We start from the raw sequence: 23378 nt of genomic DNA, 5'->3' as shown, positions 1-23378 counted from the left end.
CGGGAAGGGTTTCAGTTCATGAGCCCGTTTAATAAAGTGTCCGCTTCGTTCCCGCTCCCGGTTACAACGAGGGTCGACGGCGCCATGGAACCGCAAGTGCTACTGGGCATGTATACCCTCCTGAGCGAAAAAATTCTAAAAGCGTGCGCACCGTATGAGGCGGCGTTGAGCTTGAAGAAGGACACGAATAAGATGGCCACAGGGACAGCGAGCCAGATGAACATAACGGCGTCGAAGAGGAGGTTGACGAGGCAGTGGAGCCAACCGGGCACGCCAGTCATGAGCTGCAACTGCATGAAGCCGCTGCGGCTCTCCGCGCTGGCGTACGGTACGAAGGCCGCCATGGTCACGGACATGGCCAGAGGGGCCAGCAGCACCCATATGTGCGCCAGATCGTGGGCGCGCTCGTTGACGAGCGCCATGATGTCCTCCTGGAGGCCAGAGCTCAACGCCTTATCCCCCACTAGCTTCCACCAGGAACGGCCCTCCTGCATATAGTTTGGTTGTTGGTCGGCGTGATGGGGCGCAAATTAGGTAGCGCGTGAAAGGGTGGACGCAGAGAAGTCCCTAGATATCTACAGAATCGGGAAGCGGGAGGTCACGAGGGAAAAGATTTCTGATGATAGCAAAGGGGGTGCATTGCTTTTTGAAACCCGTGCGGGTTGTTTGCGGACAAAAACGCTTATCCGTGAGCCGGTACAGGAAGAACTGTGCGAACGTTGCGGCAGGGAGCCAGAAACCATGCGACATATTTGTAATGCAGTGCAAAGGTATCCGCCCTGTCCTCATTGAGTAGACATCCAGCTTCCAGAAGTCTTTGGCTTTAAGGTTAACGGAAACGTGAGTCGGACAGCAATAGAGGTTAGTAAGAGAAGGTTAGAATGTTGGCGGGAAAAGAGCAGAGAACAATCTGGTAAGACATGCGAACAAAGAAGTAAGACCAGCGCAAAAATATCAGTTTTCTTTTTTAATTTTTAATAGCGAGGGGAATGAACAGTGATGTTACGAGAAAGGTCGCTGTGCAACGCCACCCCGTTACAAAGGCATTATCATCATCATTGAGGGTGACAAAGACAAAAATATCCACACAGGTGCACACAAGCTGCGTACCTTTCCCTTTAGTTCCACGTATAGCCCAAGCAATCACCGGACATCCGTCGGCCGTCCGACGTACGTCCATTCCGACTCTAGCGGACGTCCGTATGACGTCCGTTTCCGGTCTGATGGACATACCGTGTACGTCCGTTGGACATCCGGTTTTAACACTTCCGTACATCCAGTCGGACGTCCGAAATTGGCTGCATTTTGGATGTTCAGTAAAAATTTCCAGAATCACATAACGACAAGCTAATGTTCTTACAACGAATAGTACAGTTCACCTCGCAAGGCTAACGCGCGCTACCGGGAAGACGGCATACATGAACACAGTGAACCTGCTTCACATGTTCAGTGAGCGGTTCTCAATTCTTATATATCCTTCCCAAAAGAGATCATCTTGGAGTTGGTGAACTGCTTCAAAAAAATTTAAGAAGTAGGCCTAATATTAGAAATATGAAAATGAAACTTGCAACCTACAAGCCAGGGTGTTCATGTACAAAATCTTTTTAATTGGAAAAGCACATTAGCTTTTTCCTTTTTGCTTTTGTATCCAATTTACGCCATTATTTGATGCTTCATAGTAACTTTTCACGTCCGTTGGTGAATGTCATTGGGACTTGTACATTCGTTTCTGGATGTCTACTGTACGTCCGGAAATGTACGCCCAAACATGGTCGTACAGTGACGGTCCAAACTGGGCCTTGGATGTACGGCTGTATTTCGGACATCCTGCGGACGTCCGTGGTTGCTTGGGAGCGGCGCAAGGTGAATGGCCCTGAATGGCCCTTGATGACTCATCCAACTCACCGCTGGCGACAGCTCCGGCACATGGATGGCCAGTGTCGTGCGGAAGCGCATCGACGCGTTCTCTGCCCGGAACCCCAGAAGCGCACTGCTGACAATGTCGAAGGCCAGCACTTTGCTCAGTATGGCGTACGGGTTGTACCAGGCCACGAATCTGTGTTGAAGTTCAAAAAGGTTTGGCAAGTTTCAGTTAAGTACTTGGCAAATGTAATGATAAAAAAAAAAACTGTGGTTGATTTCTCTGTCACAGGAATCGGTAAAACACGAAAGTGAAATGTGCAGCGAAATCTGCAGTTGAGCATGATTTTCGGGTCGGCGGCTGTCTTGTGGGTGGGCTTGGCAAGCGGGGTCCTGCTACCAGGTCGCTTAGGCAAAGGTGTACTGGCCTTATTTCCGTGACGGATATTACGGGAGTGAAATCTTGGTGTATCCTGGCATAAAACACTGCCGTGTTAAAATATAAAACCCGAAAACGAACAACCCTAAGTGAAACGTTCTCTTTAGTACTAAAGGTTGCTTCCCCACAAGAAGACCCTGTGTGCAGAGGTGACCCTTTACAGGCCGCTTGCTTCGTTGTACTGGCGTCACTTCCATGACGGATATAACGTCAACGAAATCTGTATATCCAGGAATAAAACACTTTCGTGTTAAAATGTCCGCGCATCGCCTTACTTCACTGCAAATGTCGCATAAAAAAGACAGTCTTGTGCCGCCGCTGCCACCTAAAATTGCTCTCTCCTTTTTCCCACCAGCCTCTTGCGCTCTCCTGCTCTCATCTAGCTCCTCCCACAATCAACATGGAAAAGGTTTGCTCCCGTAGGGGGCAGATGGGTCTTCCGGGCCGAGAAAACGGTAAAAAAATCGTTTTCTGGAAAATGACATTGGCGACATCCACGGCCACTTTTCTATCAGTCTGCACATTTCTTCATCATAACGCACCATATTTTATAGTAAATAACATTTTAAAGTGCACTCTACAGCTCAGTTCGCACAGAATTCGATGGTGAAATAGCCCTTTCCTTGCAATGCTAAGCTAGCATTTTGCCCTAAGATACCTCGGCGCCCAGAGCAGGTACAACTAATTTTTTTTTTTGCGTCTGATAGCTAAATGTGTGGAGAATACAATGCTGGAAACAAATGTTTCAAATGGAGGCTTTGGAAAATTATTATTGTGTTCAATTGACACCATCTCTGAGCCATTTCTGGCAGAGCGCAAGAGGAGTGAGTTCAGTGTGTTGTAAAATGAGGAAAAATAGCTCAATAAAAATTATTCCAACGTTTATCCTTTAGTCATTTGTCTGCCTAGCCACGGGGCAATCACCATTATTAGTTATTTTGTAATTGTTACCCAAAAACAAAGGCAATTAATCATTGTTTATCTAAAAAATAATCAACTTGCAGAACACCTAATTGCTGATTTGAAATTAACACAACAACACCATAATCCTGTATATATAGTTCCATTAAAATTGGTTTGTTTACAAAAATACTCTAAGACACTCTGCTCCCTAGAGATACCTCATTCAGCTTCTCGCGCGCCGTCCACAGGGACCTTTCCTTTCTGTGGGACTCCTTGGAATGCCGCCACGAGGCGTGAGCCACGGCGCTAAAGCTGTATGTATTTTCGGGTTGAACATTCCGTTTAGCGGGTATTTTTATTTCATACTGGAAAACTCAAGCATACATGTATATATGTACAAAAGAGCGATGCAAACGTGACTGAAGTATTATGAAATGTTTTCTTTTGCTAAACAATGTTAACAGGCATGAAGTGGTATGGAAAAGTTTCACCCGCACAAACCTCTCGTTCAAGTGTTCTTTTGAACTTTTGGCCGGAAGACTGAATATAGGTATGACTGACTCACTGACTGAACGACTCTGACACTGACCGACTCTGACTCTGACTGACTGACTCCGACTGACTGACTAACTGACTCACAATGACTGACTCCGACTGACTGACTGACTCAGACAGACAGACAGACAGACAGACAGACAGACAGACAGACAGACAGACAGACAGACAGACAGACAGACAGACAGACAGAGGGCATTAGGTACCCATAGAAAGACTATTGTCTTTAAAAACACTGAGTGCTAGGGAGGGGGGCTGCGTTGTACGCAGAAAAGATCCTGAAAGGACGAGGCTTCCGCAAATACGGGAATTCCCCAGAACAGGACTAGTAGTGAACTGATTCAGCGATACGCCTCTCGAAAGATTAATTTATTTATTGACGTATACTTATTTATTGGTACTGAAAGCAACATTGTATCGCGATAGGCGCAAATTAAGGAGCACGTGAATGCCCACATCTGCATGCAGTCGCTAAGGGGTGCAGCTCTTTACGGGCTTGCGCCAACAGCCACTGTTATACCATTTAAGGCGCCGACCAGCTGTACCTCGGCAGACTTATAGCATCACCGGATGTCTCCTCTATTACTGTGGTATGCACCGTTTCATCTGGGCTTATCGATAAACCCAGGAGCCTGGTATCCAATCAGTATCCCCGTATGCTTCTTGCCGGTATCTGGTCTTACTCTCCGCCATTGAAGTCGGCGCCGAGCACGTAGTGGCTCGCGTAGGCCAGAAAGTTCTCCGCGGCGTCTTGTTGCAACATGCCCATCACCGTACTGTTGTGGTAGAGATCGACGGCTGCGCCCTCCTGATCCATCTGCATATGACGAAAATCAGGTGGCCGAAATTTAGGCCGAAAGCTTTAAGTGCGCTATTGCGCGATAAACCTAGCTGTGTTGTTTGTTACTGCTTGCTATTCGGCACAGGAAATATCCGCCGCTGTAAAAAAAAAAAAAAAAAAACACTTTTCAAAGGGAAGAATGGTTAAAGCACGCAAAGTTTCTTCCAAAGCAACCCCAGTTAAAGTCAAAGCCTAAAACTGAAATGGTTTCGATCGCGTCGGAATTGCGCAATCTTTGATTTTCAAAATGCGCTATCGGATAGGCGTCGGCTTCATAACGTGAGTGACCCCGGTTTGATTCTGACCGCGGGAAGCAGTATATTCGAAGAAAACTTCGTCTTCATTGGTCATCATCATCATCATCATCATCATCATATGCCCTTTTATTGTGTAAAGTTGGCTTTCCCGCAGTGTGCTTTCGCATTTAACGTCGCCAGTGAGGTATATACACCTTCGCTTTAAAACACATTACAGTTCGCATGGGAATCGAACCCAGGTCACCAGAATAAGAGGAGACGGCGTTACTATACCATGGTATAGTGTACTAGAATTGATTATAGTGCACTATAACCACGCAGTGCATTTTGCTAGCGGTGGAACAAAATTTGGCCTAGTGCGCGTGGCGCTGACGTCATATTGACGGGCGAACGTGACGCCACGTGAGAAGAACAAGTGAACGCCAGCCACGGAGAATTCTGGGGAAGCTGCCGCCCGAAGTGACGCTAGTTTCGCCAGCCGAAAAGCTTCCCGTCAAAAATAAAAAAAAATCACCATCCTCCCGTAGGGGAACCCTGAGTAGTATGCGAAGCAGCCATGGGGTCGGCTCAAGTTCCCATTAGTTTTCAGTTTGATCGCGGCGTTGCGGGAGGAGAATGAGGGGAGCGGAGCGCGCGCGCACGTCATTTATACCACGGAGCTACAGTGGCGCCCCCAGCGGAGTAAGCAGCGGCTACCGTCGCGCCTCTAACCCTAAACTGCTTCGCATTATCTCGCGCGGAGCCGCAGGTTTTGCCATTCGTTGAGCAATCCCGGCGAGGAGAGGAGCTTCGGAGAGGAGAGGAGGAATGCCGGAGAGGAGAGGAGATGAGACAAGGAGAGGAAGGGAGGGGGAGGAGTAAGCGCATGCGCAGTGGGGGTGTGGACGCCGCACAACGGCGGACGCACAACGGCGGAGGGAACAGATGCGACCATAAGCTGCTCCGCATCTAAAAAACGGAGGAAGATATACAAACAGGATACAGCCTTAAGAAGTATCTGGTAAGTATTGCCAGGGGAAGCCGTAACGGTTTTTCTGTTTTAAGTGGAACAGCAGACCTGAATTTTTCTAGGGATTTTAAGTGCGGAGCACTCCAGGGGCCCAGCTTTGTCAGGATGGCTAACGCGGCGTCACGCACCGGAACAGAAGCTTCGAAAAGATCACTTCTTCCACTGGTCGGGATCAAACCTGAGTCTCTCGCTTTACGAAGCTGATGTCGATTCCATGCTCCGCAGAGACACACCTTCGTCACATGCAAAGTGTTAGGGACAATCCTTTGCGCTCCGCCGTTGCCACCGAGGCTACCGTTACTAGGCAGCAAATAAGCACGCGGTAATAGAAAAAGAGGAAAAAATTACAATAATACAAAACGAGGAAAAAATTACAATAACGGCATTATTACAGAATAGCAAAAAAATCAGCAGTGGTTTAGCTCGGTTATGCACGCGTGAGCTAAGTTTCAGCTGGCTATTATTAGCTTTCTTGGTTGTCTAGGATTAGCTTGATTATAATGCTTGCTGCTGCTTCAATGGCACACACATGGTATACGCATTATGTGGCATGTATATTTATCAAGCGGCTCCGGCGCAGCGTCACCAATCGCCCCTGGGCTAAGCTGGTTCCACAGGCGCACGCTGGTGTTGCTGCGAAGCACGAGACATCGGATGCACACCCGGCCACCCCTTGAATGATCATCAAGTGGACCGGGCTGCCACGTGCGGAACGGAGGTCGGCGAAGACGTTGGGCGCGTGGGGTGTGTGTGAGAGACGCTGGGCAGCGAGCAACCTTCTGCGCGCCGTGTGACGTCACTGCTCCTCGCGCATGCGCAGCACGGCTCTCCAGGAGCCACGCGAAAACTGCTCAGCCTCGGCCAGTGTAGCTCACTCTACAAAACAGCGCAAAGGGCGGTACAAAGGAAGAACAACAGGACTTCTTGATTGATTGATTGTAGGGTTTAACGCGCCGACGCAACGCAGGCGATGAGGCGCGCCGTAGTGGAGGGCTCCGGATTAATTTTGACCACCTGGGGATCTTTATCGTGCGCCGAAATCTCGTACACACGGGCGTTTTTGCTTTTCGCCTCCATCAGAAAAGCGGCCGCCGCGGCCGGGAATCGAACCCGCGACCTCGTGCTCAGCAGCGCAACACCTTAGCCACTGAGCCACCGCGGCGGGTAACAGGACTTCTTGCTGGGCTAGTTGGTGAATAGATGCCATGATTTGAAGCGCAACAAAAACACACGGACGAAGAACAGTGTAGACGAGACAGACGAGTAGCGCCTGTCTCGTCTACACTGTTTTTGTTTTGTCCGTGTGTTTTGTCCGTGTGTTTTTGTTGCACTTCAACTCATAACAACAGGACGAATTTGACTAACAACCAAAATCATTATTTCCTTAATGGTTTATAAAGGCATGAAGAATTACCCAAAGAATTATTTACCCTAAGAAAAGTTAATTACCCCAAGTTAATAAAAGCTGTATCCAGTGTCTCTTTATAGGGGCTGCGGCGCCCTTTCGTGACTACTTGCAGTGTCAACGTTAAACTGGTACTGAAACTAATCAACAGAGGGCGCCACAGCCCCTCTAGCGAATCACTGCTCCGAACTTGACAGATTTAACGTTTAGTGGAACTGCTTTATTCTTTAAACTGTCTTTCTAATCAGAAGCCATGAATTCGTTAATCTTTCATGGCGGAAACTGTGAACAAGCAAAGTGTGTAAAAAACGTGGCAATAAGGCCGAGTTTCCGCTTATATTCAACATCTTCATATCATTCATTGGATACGACTCTTTTATGGAACAAACTACACTATGATGGACACCCTCCCCGTTTTACGCATAAAAGTGCCTCGTGCTACAGTTTTTTTTCTTGCTCTAAACTGTTCTTGTTCTAGTGCCGCTGAGTAAACAAAACTACAAATCACAAAAATGTCGTGCTTGAGCAAATCCTAAAGTGCAAGTGTTAAATATGTTAAATACGCTAAAGGTAAGCCTTGCTTGCCCTCCTCTTTCCGCCACTGTTGCCAACTGCTGCAGCCTGCTCCGAAATATTTCGAAAAAAAATTAGCATTGGCTTAGCTCGGCTATGCCAGGATATACGTAGCGTGAGCTAAGGTTCAGTAGGTGTCCTGGTTGTCTAGGATTAGCTGATTATCATGCTTACTGCTGCTAAAACGATTTCCAATCCAATCCGGTCCAGTCCTGTCCAGTCCAGTCACTGCTCCACGCGCATGAGCAGCACGGCTCTCCAGGAGCCACGCGAGACAGCTATCAAGTGGCTCCCGCGCAGTGACAGACTTGGCTACTGCGCAACGGAGCCGACAGCTGGGCACGCGCCAGTGCGTCTGCCGCGGCTGTGACGTCACTCCTCTGGAATGCGCAGACCGGCGAATGTGCAGACCCAATTCTCTACACACCCGTACTGCAATTGGATTGGATTTCCAATACAATCCCATTTAATCCGATCCAATCCAAATCCAATCCAACCCAATCCAATCATTTGATTGATTGTAGGGTTTACGCGCCGACGCAACGCAGACGATGAGGCGCGCCGTAGTGGAGGGCTCCGGATTAATTTTGACCACCTGGGGATCTTTATCGTGCGCCGAAATCTTGTACACACGGGCGTTTTTCCAATCCAATCCAATCCAATCCAATCCAAGCGAAGCCAAGCTAAGCCAATCGAATCTAATCCAAATCCAATCCAATCCAATCTCATGCTCTTCGCGCTGGCGCAGTACCGCCCTTCACGGCCCACGCAAAACTGCCCAACCTCGTCGGCCAGTGTAGCTTACGCTACAAAAATTAGTTAATGCAGATACTTGTTCGCTCGTGTGCTGCCCGCGAGGGTATTTTGTGGGGAAGCTCCCGGCATGGGGTGTGCGAGTGGATAGCGAGCTTTCTCCCGAAATTGAAAAGTGTAACGTCGCACATTTCTCACTCCGAGACACCCCAACCAAAGAGACCTTAACGGTTTAGAGTTTGTCGGCCCTCATATTCAAGCGCGCGCGCATGCGCCATCTGTAAACCCAGTCAATATCTCACTCCCCGTACTTGTAAACCCTCTCCAACCTGCTCTTTTAGCGCATGCGCATGAGGTTGCGCCGGAGGTGTTTTCTGCGTACGCGGGACCACCGAATTGTACTTTCGCCTAACCATATTAAGCTTCGCTTACAGACGATTTCATCCTGATGTGTGCGTCATTGTTGTGTGATGGCGGAGCTTACCAGCTTCTGGTAGTAGGAGCCGATGCCCTCCGTGGCCGCCGGGTCGTCGTCCAGGAAAGTCTTGGCTTGCGGGTACAGCTGCTTCAGCGACACCGGGACCGGAAAGACGGCGGCCGGCAGAGGTTTCCGGCTGTACCCGCCCACGCCCATCCACTCGAAGGAGACCACCAGTATGAGCAGCGGGACCAGCCAGCCGATGATCGTCGGAACCCAGTGACGCCGCAGGAAGATGCAGCGCTCGGTCGACAGGACGCTGATCTGCGCCCACCTGCTCGGGCCCTCGCCTTTGGAGCGTATCAGCGTCTCTATATCTTCGGCTGCAGCAATCGAGGGTAAAATGCACAGTCTTGAAAAACGCAGAAAAAAAATGGCTTTGGCTTAACTCATTTGTGCGTGGGTGTGCGTAGCGAGAGGTATAGGGTTAATGTTATTGTTTAGCTTGGTTCTCTGAACGGTTACGACGCTTCTCGAGGCGTGCGGCTCATTCTACCTCCGTCCCATCGGCTCGCTGGCTCCTCTTGGTTTCGTTCCGACGACGAAGCTTGCCCACCGCCTTCTATGTATCCCCTTCTATGTATCCCTTTCTAGCCGACCCTTCTATGTATACGATTTTTTGCAGTTTTGAAAGACGATAGTCTTTCTTGGGCTCCTTAAACCCAAAAATTTTGGTCTGTCTGTATGTCTGTCCGTCTGTCTGTCTGTGACTCGATTCAGCCACCCGGCCAAAGCAAAACAGTGCCTGCGTAATAGTCTTATATAGTCAAAGCTAAATCTACCCGTCTATGTCCGGTGTAATGTTCATACTTCTCAACATTGTTAAAGAAAAACAAGACATTACGCAAATATGAGACAACAAATCAATGCAGAACTGATATTTGCAGCGTTCCTTTATAAAAATTCAAACATGCTTGACTTTTGCGAAATTAAATACTTCATCAATTGCAGAAAAAGAATTCACTCCGCCGTCGCCTGCTGTCGCCCGCGCCACTATAGCTTCTGGCGCCATTGTAAGAAAGCAACCGGCAACAGCTACGCGAGGTTCCACTAGGTAGGTTCCACGTTCTGCTTGCAACGCATGTGGAGTAGGGAAACGCGGTTCTATAAACGTTGAAGTAGGGCGCATCGATTAACGCGCGTCTTCGCCGTACGTCAGCGTTCGCATCGAGACGCCCGGTTTGGAGCAGTGGAACGCGGGAAATTTAGAATGATTTAAGCAAACATTTGGCGTCTTTACCTTGGGAGGAGCGCGACGCAAGAGGAACAACATGAGAGGTGAGCGGTAAAGCAAAGGGAGGCGTTTACTTCGCAAAAGCCGATAAAGACTATCGTCTTTTGATGGCATTTGCAACGAAAGGAGCAGATACGCGGCCAATTTTTTTATTCCTTTTCTTTTTCTTTGTTATTATTTACCTTTTTCCTTTTTATTTTTACTTTTATATTCCTATTTTTTATTTTTTGTTTTTTTACTTTTATTTCTTTTCTTTTTTTAATTTTTGGCGCGGTGAGCGGCGCTGCCACCTGGGGTGGCTAGCGGTTCCCTAGCCGCCGCGGGTTCCCTAGGAACCGCTGCCAGCTAGGGAACAGTGGTGCGGCCACCGGTCACAGCAAAACGGCGAGAATACGGCCTTTGTAGCTCTCGCCACAAAATTGACCACGTATCTGCTCGCTTCGCTGCAGACGTCGTCGAACGACGATGCTCTTCTGTCGCCCCTGCAACGTAAACGCTTCTCTCTCTCGCCCGAACTGCTCCTCCCACAATAAACACGGTTTGCTCGAGTCAATTCAATTTCCCCGCGTTCCACTGCTCCCGCGCCATCTATTAGAGCCTACCGTTACTGTTGGAACGCTGCCAGGAGGTATAAGCTCGGGAAAGAGCTATCTTGCTGTTTTGGGGTCAAAGTATCGTTTTCAACGCGTATTTTTCCTTTTCTCTCGCAAATAACAAGCGCAGAGAGATTTTCAATTAATAGAAGGCTGTCTAGTACCAGTTGTGCATTGGTGTTTTGCGTCAAATATGCCTAACGCTGTTTTCTTTTCTGCTCATCAATGTTGACAGGTATGGAGTATGCATAATATTTCGTGGTTGGAAATGGTTTTGCCTATAAACTTCTCTTTTCGGCAGTCTTTTGCCTTTGGCCGGGTGGTTGAATCGAGGAACAGACAGACAGACAGACAGACAGACAGACAGACAGACAGACAGACAGACAGACAGACAGACATGACGAAATTTTCTTGTTTAAGAAGCCTCAGAAAGACTATCGTCTTAAAAATTTCGCCATCGCTCTGATATCACTCCCCAGGTGAAGAAACTTAGCCATTGACCTACAGTAAGCGGCTTCGTACTTACAGCTGCATACGCCAAGTGATACATGCCGACTTGGCAACCGATGAAGGCGCTGATTGTTTTTTTTTTTTTTTTTTTTTTTCAAAACTGACTGCGCCTCCATATGTGTGTTGCTTGTTTTTCTGCTTGTGCGTCAGTCACCCACTTCCGCACGTTCTGCATTGGAAAATATGTACGTACGTTTCGCCCGTGTTTCGTGCGGTGATTTTGAGAGGGAGACGCGGGCTAGGGTCAACCTGCAAAGAGAATAGACCCTCCTTCACGATTTTGTTGACGTGGTAAACGGAGCAAGAACAAAATGATGGCTCGAGACATTCATTCATTCACCCAGCGAAACTGTGTCGGTTTTATTGGGTTGCAGACATTCAGGGAAGAAAACCCAATTGAATGGGGCGCGCAGTCCAAAGGAGGGCCACGAACTGCGACTTCTTGACGTCCACGTGACTGGCGCAGGAGCGGCTGTGTCACATTCGGCCCAACCCTCTCTCGCCCTCCCCCGCTTCCCGCCCGCTGGTGTGCCACACCCTCTCCACCTCTCGGCGACTCAAATGCAGCGCCGATGCCACACTCTCCCCCTCTCTCGTGCTTCAGCCTTTGCCGTGCCGCGCTTTCTATCCCTACCGGGTTTTCTGCACACAGTACCCTCGTAACGAATGCGGGGGATGCATACAAGGCCGTAAGTACAAAAATTCGCTGAAAAAAGTTGGGAAAAAGAACGTGTTGCCCTTCAATAAAGCTATATTACATCCAAAATAGCATATTGAGTTGCGATAGCGACGCTTCCGAAGCATCTCTTCGGCTCGATTATAGACACGACGACGTCGCACGATCCGCTGACCTGAGATAGATGTCCTTGAGCGTCGAGACGTGAAGGCGGATGTCGCGGATGCCGATATAGGCCCTATTACGCTCCAGCTCACGGAACATGTCCTTGAAGCCCTTGGGCACGGCCGTGTGCAGGGCTACCGTGGCCGTCTCCGGCCCGTCGCTGAGAAGCTGGGCATTGTTCGCGTACTTGCGCACGATGGACAGGACGTGGTTTGCTCGGAAGGACGCTCCAGGCAGCTTCCTCATGTCGATCGTGTAGCCCGATCCTGCGCCACACGGGAGTCAGACGAGCGCGTGAGAGACCCTCGAGCTGTTATTCGTGGCTGCTGTTACCGCTTAGTTGCATTGCGTTTTTTTCTCAAATTTCAAATTTATGAATATTTGCATACGAATAAGGTTCCGACATTTTATGCACTCTTTCGTAGTACCCATATTTGTTCTTCAGTTCTTAGTATCGTTATTATCATCAACCGTAATGACTTCCGCCTTTTCATTGTGTACCTTTACTCCCACGAATGACATTTAGTTGCATAACATTCGTCCCGCGATTTCTTCAGTCACATGATCTTCGGTTAGGTTATACAAAGGACCGTTGATATGGCGCTCGCATTTGGTGCCCTCACGGCCTCCCAAAAAGAAAAAAACTCAACAGATTGCTTGGGCGGGTAGAGCGGTTGGGAAAATAGAGACCTGGACTTGCCGTAAACGAGGAAATAGCGAAATACGCGGCTTTTTTCACCGCAAATACGACAGACCTCCACCCTGGGAAGAGGTAAGTCCAGCGAAGCTGGCGGTATGGTTGGATTTGCTACGGGGATTAGCTATATGAGGGATTTCTTATATTGAACTATAAGGACAGTGGCCCGACCTGTATACGTTACAGGCTAAGCGCACACACGATGTTCGGGTGGGGAAAATGAAATTTTATTATAGCACGGCTACGCCAATCGCAGCGCAGGCTCTAGCTTTATACCCTTCAGACCTCGTGCCCGCGTGGAACGAAAACTCAGACTTGGTTCGCCATCTGCTGGGCATTACGATTTACTCTTGCTGAGACCTACACTTCTCCTCGGTAGGTGGCGGCTCCGTCTTGTGCGTGCCTCAGTTTACTCAGCGGTGTGTGTTCAGCGAGTGGAAAAATCAGAAAAATACGAATAAGGTCTCCGAGACTCCATATTCTATACATCATTTTGCCCATGAAGAAATGTCTTTTCACAAACGCATTTGTGTTTTGAGGTGAAGGCGACGTAACGAAGATTGTCTAAGGGAGCCATGAAGACAAAATACAAGTTTGTGTTATTCGCAAGATTTCGTGTTTTATAGTGCCCTCAGCGCTTGTGCGAATGGAAACGATGCTTTATTCACTGAGAAATTATTTCGAGTTAAAATTTTTATTTTCCCGCTAAATCGTGCGTTTTCGTGGGCTGCAATGACATCACAGGAACCGACCGCTCTGCCGCTGATTAGGAAGATTTGTCTACCGTTAGTGAACCTAGATGGCGCCACCGTACCGTGGCCAGCTGTTTTCTACCTTTGGTTTGTTTTTGAGCGCATTTAAACCTGACTTGTTTTTGTTCAGGGAGAAAATAATCGTTTCGTGAAACATAGTGCTCGCTCGACAAATATGGTCACGTAAGACACCGTTGCTTGCGTCAGTCGGCCAGTGTCGTCTGAGACAACCCCAAAGCCCCACAGTCCTGTGCAGCTAAACCAAACATAGTGCACGCAGTACCAGGAGCAGTGCGCATCGGTACTTCTATGTTTACGTGTGCTTTCATAACTTCGTGTTTTTCCCACCATTCTTACGGCTTTAAAAAGAATGTGTCCTTTATTTAAGCACAAATAGCTCGTTCGGCAAGATTGTAACCTATGTCTAATTTGCGTTTGCTTTTTCCGGCCTCCGCAAATCGCAGAGCTGGCTGGTATGACATCATAGGTTCTGTTGCGGGAAATGAGCTAGTGGGTCGCATGGCCATTCCCTTTTTTCCTAATTATGTAGCTCATTTGAGCGAAGTTTACGTTAAAAGTTGTGTTAGTATGCTTATAACAAGGCAATCTGTTGAATGAACCAACTTGTGCGTTACACAGTAAAGCATGACCATCTACAGTGAGAGTATGGTTACAGTCCCACTTCATATTCCTCTTCATCACCGCCGTCTTTCCGGCGTTTATCTGCCCCCAGAAATTCCGCAATGCCGAGCGCTCGTCGGCGGCCCCCTGTGCGGCACACTGGAGCCTGCGCTGCGATTGGTGTAGCCGCGCCATCATAAAATGTGAGTGTCCCTACCCACCAATTGTGTGTGTGCTTAGCCTGTGACCAAGAGGTCGGGCCACTGTCCTTATAATTCAACATAGCAAATCCAACCATACCGCAAGCTTCGCTGGACGTTCCTCTTCCCAGGGTAGAAGGGCGTGATATTTGCGGTTAAAAACTGACGTAATTCTTTATTTCCCTGTTTACTGCCAAGTAGAAGTCCCTATTTTGTCCTTAAAATGCGGATGACAATAAAACACCGCGCTACCGCCCTACCCGCCCAAGCGAGCTGCTGTGTTTTCTGGCGGGAGGGCACCAGATGCGAGCGCCATATCAATGGTCCTTTGTATAGCCTAACCGAAGATTATGTGGACGAAAAATCGCGGGACGAATGTTACGCAACTAAATGTGATTCGTGGGAGTGCAAGTCCCCTAATGAAAAGGCGAAGGTGATAACGGCTGATGATGATAACGATACTAAGAACTGCGAAACCAATATATGGGTACTACGAAAGAGCTCATAAAACGTCGGAACCGTATTCATATGCAAAGATGGGTTCATCTTAAATAAAGTCGGCTAGTGCCGTAGTTATGTGTTAGGTGAAATGTTATAGTTAGCGTCGGTCTGCGCCGTGTTCTGCTCATTCGATTAGGACGTGGAGGACGGAAAGCCAACCAACCCGAAGTCGCGCAGTTCTGTACGTCTGTGTGGCGTGTGTGGTCCTGTACACAGACTCCCGTTAAGAACTCAAAGGGACCGTGTAATTTTGTTCATATTATCAGAAATCAGTCTTAAAAGGACGTTTTCTTCACTGTGCACGCTACAAGAGAGCAAAAGTGTTGTTCGTCTTAACCATGAAATTCATCACAAGCGCGTTTGTCTAATAAATGTCTGCTGTATTTTAAGCCTGCAGGATGTAACTTCTGCAAACCTATTTTGATGCCTTTAAAATAAAAAGTTTAACCTATGTAATGCCTAAAACTGACTCTTCGCTCATGCACACGTCTTTTTCGCAATCGTGCAATTCAGCCTGGAGGGCATGTAGTGTGCAGCCACTGATAGTCCACTTCTCAAAACCGGCAAAGAGCGCAAGTGGAAGAGAAACAGCACTTTAAGCACACTTTTGTTGTTAAAACAAAAAGAAATGTACAGAGACTTGCGCAGACGATGTCCCGGACATTCTAGAGTTTCAGCGGACAGACTAATAGACAACGTGTACAACTATGTAGATCTTCAGTGTCCCTTGAACGATATAACACTCGCCTCGAAACATGTTCTCCCATGCAAAAGATAGCGAAAGTTGTCAACGGGCTGGGAATTACGATGTCAGAAACGGGGGTAGGAGGGTGCCCCGTGACGTTTAACTAACGTGATGTAAGACGGGCGTAAGCAAGTCGTGCGCTTCTGCTGACGTTTCGAGTGATTGTTTTGCTCGCGTAGTTGCTATTGCTTACACGTGGATCGCGACAACGCCTTGCGTTCAAGCCCCATTATGTGAACACTTAAAAATGATCAAAATCTGTAGCTTCTGGCAAAATCGTCAAATCAGTTTTCACTCGTATTCTTTTAGCTGACATTTTGACACTAGGAAACTGCCCTGGTTTTAAGGCTTAGGCCGCGCTTGCAGAACACGGGCTTAAGGCCTACTGATTACGCTTCGCTCGAAGCATGCCTAATATTAGCAAAAAGCCAACTTTGAGTTACAACCAAATGTCGCTCACCGAAAAATACGCGAGCTAAAACAATTACGCACGGAAGCTCGTCGATGTAGCTGGTAAGCGAAACGATCTCATGGAGTTTTGACCCTGATGCCTCGTGTATTGCAATGGGATGGTACTGCTTGCGACAGAGTGTACGATAAGGAGCCTCTAAATGAACCGTAGTTGTCGCTAGAAACGCGGGTTGAGTGGTGATTACATAGCATTCCTTTGAGCGAAAGCTCTATTACTCTGGCTCAGCCAAGGTCAAACTTAGCCAAGGTTAACACAGAGCCTCGTACGGTTGCGGAGTGTAAGCGTCTAATCACTCTTTCGTTCCAAAGGGAGGAGTGCGGAGAGAGAGTTGGGGGAGAGTGTGCGGTCGCGTGATATCCAAAAAACTGTGGTCGATTCATCTGTGATAGGAATCACGAAAGTGAAATGGACAGCCAAACCTGCAGCTGAGTATGATTTGCGGGTCGGCGGCTGTCTTGTGGGTGTGCTTGGCGAGACGTCCTGCTGGCGGGTCGCTTCGGCAAAGGTGTACTGGCGTCATTTCCGTGACGGATATGACGTCAGTGAAATCTTGGTGTATCCCGGCATAAAACACTTCCGTGTTAAAATACAAAACCCGAAAACGAACAACCCGAAGTATAACGAACACTTTAGTACTAAAGGTTGCCTCCCCGCAAGAAGGCCCTGTGCGCAGGGGTGCACCATCTACAGGCCACTTGTTTCGTTGTACTGGCGTCACTTCCGTGACGGATATGTTGTCAGCGAAATCTTCGTGAATCCCGGAATAAAACACTTTCGTGTTAAAATGACTCTAGGAGGCGCTGGCTGCATCCAAACACCGCCCAGCGCCCGTGTTTGGTCCTCCTTCGGAGCAACTGTGTACGCGTTCACTGGCGCAAAAAAATGAACTTAAGCTCGACAACATTAGTTTCTGAGGACAGGACCAGACATGGACCTGTCTCCAGAAACCACAACACACATAACAGGCAATAGTGGTAAGTGCTCTAGAGCAATGCTGGGTAGCCGTGTAGCTCAGCTCTGACCAGGAGACTCAAAGCAGCCCTGTCCAACTGGTCTAAGATGGCGCTGGGGCTCACGGGCTCCTGGTCGCCGTCTGACGGGAGAAAACTGCCGAACACTCCCCTTCGTCCCCTTCCCTCGCCCAGTTTTGGCAAAAAAGTTGCATCATACGCATTGACAAAACCGGGTTAACCCAACACCAACTAGATACGAGGCCGTATCTCACGTGTTTACGACGGCACCTACGTCACGGGGTGGGGGCCCTCTTTATAGGAGGCCAGTCTGAGAGGGAAGGGGGAAGGGGTCAGTGGGGTTGGAGCGGCCCCGCAGCCCGTTCCTGTCGTCGGGTTGCCGCGGCCGGTGGGGCGACCGTTTTAGGGAAGCAATTTCAGACAGCATCTCTCGCGCAGTATACTTGTGTCGCGAACTACTTTTAAATAAAAAAAAAACGTGTATTTAGTTGAGTTATCTAAAGAAACTGCAACAAAGTTTACAAGTGGTACATAACCTCACTCGTGCAAAAAAAGTTGTTAAAATAAGGAATTTTTTAAACTATGTAGCGCGCTACTTTTATATGTGGAGACGTCCCCCGGCGCTGGCCCTTTCGCGGAAGAGTTGCCAGTTCGTCCGGCGCCGGGCTGTGGTTGCTGCTGCGATAGTTGCGATCGACACGGTTCCGATCCACACGTTCCGATCCACCCTTCCGATCCACACAGTTCTTCCCTCGTTCCTTTGGCCACTGTTTAGTTACGAAGTCATCATGCTGAGCGTGGAAATGTGCATCAGCGCGTGTGTGACACTGCGACTTTGTTGCGCATATGTGCATAGTCTTTCTTCCTCGATGATGTGTGTGAACACGTGAGTGCGTAATGCCGAACAAGTGTTGTGTACCTCGTTGTCGCGGGAACTACAAGAACGGATCCGAAGTACGGCCATTCCGATTCCCGAAGAATGAAGAGTTGCGGAAAAAATGGATTCGCGCTACACCGCGGGAAAAAATCCAAGAGAGAACACCAGGGTGAGTAGTTCTTCAGTTTTTTACATATTCCATTCAGAGCAAGATGAGCTGCAGTTAGATAGGCATTCAAAATTTTTGAATATTTATATGCTAGGCGCAAGCTCATCACTACTGATAACGATTAAAATTTAAGGAAGAGGTCTAAAGCACTAGCCACAAAACGTGTTTAGTTACTCACGCGAAGACTATGTTTTTCTTTAGGCCTGTGAGCTTCACTTCCACCCGGAAGACATCACACTCGAAACATCCTAATCAGACGAATCGACTGGGCGAACAGTCACTGCCCCCTTGCCGCATGCGCGCCTACTCCCAGGGGCGATTCCGTCAATATTCCCCGACTCCCCAAGTATCTGACCTCACAGCGCAGCGCGCGAGAAGCTCCAGAGGCAAAACGATTGCGCCTGGAGTCAAGCGCACTGCAAAAAAAAAAAAAACAAAAAAAAAACAAAAAAAAACAGCCATCTTCACGAAGTGAATGATGATGACAGGGGCGAAGCTAAAATGCTTATCGGTTAAACCATGAAACATTCGCCCATACATCATATAAAGACTCGACACGTCAAGCTTTCCACCGCTCCGTTAACAAGCCCGTCGACGACGTCGATGTTTGTGGCGATTATGTAGGGCTTGTTTGCTCCATGGGTAAGTTGGCGAATTCGGTGTGTGACATTTTAGCCACCTTGGCCATCGCCTTCTGCAGAGCGCCTTGTGTCGCGTACCCCCGGTACGTGTCTTGAGCTCGCAGGCGACGAACGACAACCTCTTCTTCTTCCTCTCCTCCTTGTTGGGTAGCAACGAACGCGTTAAACGTTTTGACCTCTTCGGCCAATCTTTGGTTGGCCAATCCCTACGGGGATCCTGCCACAGTCATCATTCTTCCGCCGTGCATGGCAGCAACGAGGGACGGGACAGGGCCCGAGCAAGAGTCTTGAGCTCGCAGGCGACGAACGACAACCTCTTCTTCTTCCTCTCCTCCTTGTTGGGTAGCAACGAACGCGTTGAACGTTGTGACCTCTTCGGCCAATCTTTGGTTGGCCAATCCCTAGGGGGATCCTGCCACAATCGATGATGATGATGTTTGGAGTTTAATGGCGCAAGGCCGACAAAGGGCAAAGAGCGCCAAACAATAGTGATTACATGAAATTGGCATGGAAGTAAAAGTAGAACATTTCAGTAAAAATAAACCAAGTAAAAGACAACGTAATGAAGATGATGACTGGTATAAAGGGCCAGGTTGTCAACATGCATGATAAGAAATGAGATGTAAAAATTTTACGTCGGTAAGAAACTCGAAAACGCGTTTGATTGAAAACATGGCTTCATCTCCTAAGAAGTATGACGGGTGTGGTGGAATATGTCGCGTGTGTAGTTGTGGGAAGTATTTGTGTCGTGTTGTGTCAAGTGCCTTACATTGTATAAGGATGTGGATCACGGATAGGGCCTCTCCGCACCTGCTGCACAGAGGTCTTGGAGACCCCGTGAGAAGGTGCGAGTGCGTTGCATGAGTGTGCCCTATCCGTAATCTAGCCAAGGCGACTTCAGTGTATCTATTACGTGTGTCGGTGGTGTATGGTCCCAAGTGTGGTTTTATTACGTGTAACTTGTTGTCTGTTTGTTCACTCCAGTGTGTTTGCCAAGTTTTGCGAAGTTGTTGTCTGATGTGTGGTTTCACGTCGGTGTAGGGTAATGTGGTTATGTCTACTGTATTCGTGAGTGTAGCAGCAGCAGCCATTCGGTCCGCTGCTTCATTCCCGGCTATACCACAGTGGCCAGGGACCCAGCAAAGAACCAGTTCAAACTTGCGTACATGCACAGACATAATACCCTTGACGATCAGATTGACAACGTGGTTTTTCGAAGGCTTTGTTGACGACAGTGCCGGCACAACACTGAGAGAATCTGTATAGATAATGGATTGTGGGATGTGGCTTTGAAGTATATGATTGACAACAAGAAGTACACCGTAAGCCTCTGCCGTAAATATACTAGTATGACTATTCAGAGTTTTCGTGACACTAAGGCCGGGCCCATGCGCCGCGCAGGACACAGAGGTGGAAGTCTTAGAGGCATCCGTATAAAATTCAGAGCACTCATACTTCTGCTGCAAATACAAGAAATGCTGCAGAATTGCACATGTGGGAGCTCGGTTTTTATCTACATGTGTGAATGATGTGTCGCATGAGACAGGGCGGAGATGCCATGGTGCTATGAGATCTGTTACTGAACTTTGGATGGTATCTAAAAAGGAGACCACAATCATCATCAATGTGCCGTGTACGGCCGGGACTGGGCCCGAGCAAGAGGAGCTTCGCCCCTAAAAGCTCTTCAGAAATCGGTCGAGACTCTCCAACATGAAATTGAAGAGGACAGAAGTCAGTCGCCCAAAGATCTGGCGGACTACGTGAGATGCATTTCATCGGCTTTCTGGCACGTAATAGAAGCGAACGAACGCCTCATCCTGCTGCACATCGTTGACGAAGATGCCCCGAGCATTAAATATTCCGTCACAATCAAGCCGGATTTGAGCATAGTCTCATTATTTGAAGGCCCCGACTCAGAAGCTCGGACGTAACATCTCGATTCCCGATGTAGCTTCAGGGAAGAGAGATATTATGGAGGTCCTTGAGGCTATTGAGAAATGGGACCGCGACCTGATTTCGACAGCTCGAAGGAAGGAACTGTGCGTGCGCTGCTTGCCAAGCTTTGTAAAAAGGAAGCAGAGGATGATGTCCACACAATCAAATTTTTGATCGCGCAGCTCAACCTTTTGTCCGAAAAAAAGGTGCGAAGACGCTACTCACCGGACGTCACGGTGTTCGCCTGCCTACTTTTTACCATTTCGCCTCACGCTTACTCCGGAAACATCCGCAGCTCCGGAAACATCATTATGCCGCATCCTGTAACCATCCGATCAGTACGCTCGTCATACAAAATGAACCCTCAGCTTGAGCACCAGCCGTCTATCTTTCTGAGATACATGGCGAAGAGGATATCGGACCTGGATGATCGCCAACGCGCTAATGATGGACGAAATCCACATGAAGCCTTTTTTTGAGTACAAAGGCGGAAACATCACTGGCATTGCGCACAACTCACGAGAGGCGGCTAATAGCGCTCTTGTTTTTATGGTCCAGAGCCTCACGTCGAAATTCAAAGAGGTAGCCCATATATTCCATGTCCGCTCTGCAGACGGGAAATTTCTACAAGAGGTACTAAAAGAAGTCATTTTTGGCTTAGAAAACATTGGCTACAGAGTTGTATGCGTTGTAACCGACAACAACAAAATCAACAGGAAAGATATGGAGCATTTTGATCGGTCTTCTCCAACTGGCTCGTCTTCAGAGACTCGCTTTGTTTATGAGCATCCTTGTGATCCTGCAAGGCCATTGTTTTTTGTGATAGACCCAGTTCATATTTTGAAGTGCATCTGAAACAACTGGCTGAAGCAAAGTAGTGACCAGCGGTGCTTTTTTTTCCAAGATGGATTCAGAACACACAACCGAACGGCGCATATTGACGGCATCATTGCAAACCATCAGAGATGTGTACAACGCTGAGGTTGGTCAGCTACTGATGCATGCTCACACGCTGGCTCGGAAAGGGCTTTTTCCGACGGACATTGAAAAACAAAATGTAAAACTTGCGCTGCAGGTATTTCACAACTCCCTCCCTCCCGCCCTGTGAGAAAGCGCAACCTTCAGTTTGTTGAGGGAACCGCGGCTTTCAATTATATTGTGCTGTCGTTGTGGAGGATCGTGAATGTCCAGACACCATGCAAGAGGAAAAGGCTGAGGGATGAGCTCCAAAGTCCGGTGTCTTCTCTAGATGACCCGCAAGTTCCCATACAACCTTTTCGATTGGCTGGACGAGTGGAAGAATCAAACTGCGCAGTACGACAGTGGCAAGTTGATCAAGGAAACTCGCGCTGCTCTCCACCAAACAACTCATGGACTCGTGGAAATTGCTAGATACTGCCTCACCGAGCTCAAAATGCTCTACGTTCTGTTTGGCAAGATCCAAGCCGACAGCCTGGAAGACCGCTTCGGGAAATACAGACAACTCGCAGGTTCGCAGTACCACGTGTCCATACGACAAATCTACAAGGGCGAAAACAAGATGCGTTTGCAAAGCACGCTGCCGGCTGTCAATAAACCTTCCCAGCACGAGAGTCACAGAGACGAACAGAGGGAAGACCTTGACAGAGACGAGGGTGCAGCACGCGCTAACTGCAATGTGGTTGTCACGCAAGACACCTTGTCTAAGATGAAGGACATCATTCCGGTATTGGTGTACGTGGCAGGATACTCCGTTTACTCCACTTTGAGAAGGCTGAAATACGAGAAGTGCAGGGACATCTCAACCATTGACAAGGAAGTCACTGTCTCCGTGGAGGATCCCAACTACGACCTTGTGAAGGAGCTTGACAGAGGTGGACTCGTACATTCCTCAATATTTGCTGTCAACGCCGTTGCACACAGCTACGCAGTCGTTGAGGGATGGTCAAGACGAGAAGACTTCTTAACCATTCCCAATCAGCGTCAAGTGGCGACAGATTTCACTGTGGAGCTATACTCACTGATGATGACCCATTTGATTTGATGACCCATTTGATGACCCATTTGACCCATTTGACCCATGCTGGACACACGAAGGAGATTGTTTTTAGGTACATTTTGCGGTGCAGTTCGAACATTTTGCTGAAAAGCTTCTGCTCCTAAATGAATGATGACATTCGTGACGCCAGTGCAAAATCGAAGAAAAGGAAGCTTCAAACACTGAGTAACAAGTAGAAGGGATGTGGTTTTCTCCCCGGAATAAATTGCACTTGATAATCAAGATGTTGAAATCATTCGTCTGATTCTCTCGATCGCTGTGGAGGTAAAGCTAGAACATCCAAACTTTCACAAGCCGGATGCAGTAGTTTGTTACTCCGTGGAACAATGCTAGGATGCTCAATAAGATTTTAAAGACGATAGTATTTCTTGTGCTACTTAAACCCAGAAATTTTGGTCTGTCTGTCTGCCTCTGTCTGTGACTCGATTCAGCCACCCGGCCAAAGTAAAACAATGCCTGCGCAATAGTCTTATATAGTCACAGCTAAATTTACCCGTCTAAGTCCGGT

The 23378-nt window shown here is 48.3% G+C and overlaps 1 protein-coding gene and 1 pseudogene across 1 annotated transcript in view; one reads left to right on the top strand and one right to left on the bottom strand.

Annotated features, from left to right (window-relative positions):
* LOC144139661 (ATP-binding cassette sub-family A member 17-like) overlaps window positions 1-21094 on the bottom strand; it is a 69485-nt gene extending 48391 nt beyond the window's left edge. Inside the window, exons 1-6 of the mRNA XM_077671953.1 lie at window positions 21058-21094; window positions 12262-12517; window positions 9080-9425; window positions 4441-4574; window positions 1906-2056; window positions 152-431 (exon numbers count right to left, since the gene is read on the bottom strand). Coding sequence (XP_077528079.1) covers window positions 152-431; window positions 1906-2056; window positions 4441-4574; window positions 9080-9425; window positions 12262-12517; window positions 21058-21094 — 1204 coding nt within the window. The remainder of the gene's footprint in view (window positions 1-151; window positions 432-1905; window positions 2057-4440; window positions 4575-9079; window positions 9426-12261; window positions 12518-21057) is intronic.
* A 287-nt stretch (window positions 21095-21381) lies between these two features.
* LOC144139660 (uncharacterized) lies at window positions 21382-23046 on the top strand (annotated as a pseudogene).
* The last annotated feature ends 332 nt before the right edge of the window (window positions 23047-23378 follow it).

This window comes from Haemaphysalis longicornis, unplaced genomic scaffold, assembly GCF_048455015.1.
Source record: "Haemaphysalis longicornis isolate Haplotype H1 unplaced genomic scaffold, Haemaphysalis longicornis Haplotype H1 scaffold_5, whole genome shotgun sequence".
Taxonomy (NCBI): Eukaryota; Metazoa; Arthropoda; class Arachnida; order Ixodida; family Ixodidae; genus Haemaphysalis; species Haemaphysalis longicornis.
This window is presented reverse-complemented; position numbering and strand designations above follow the sequence as displayed.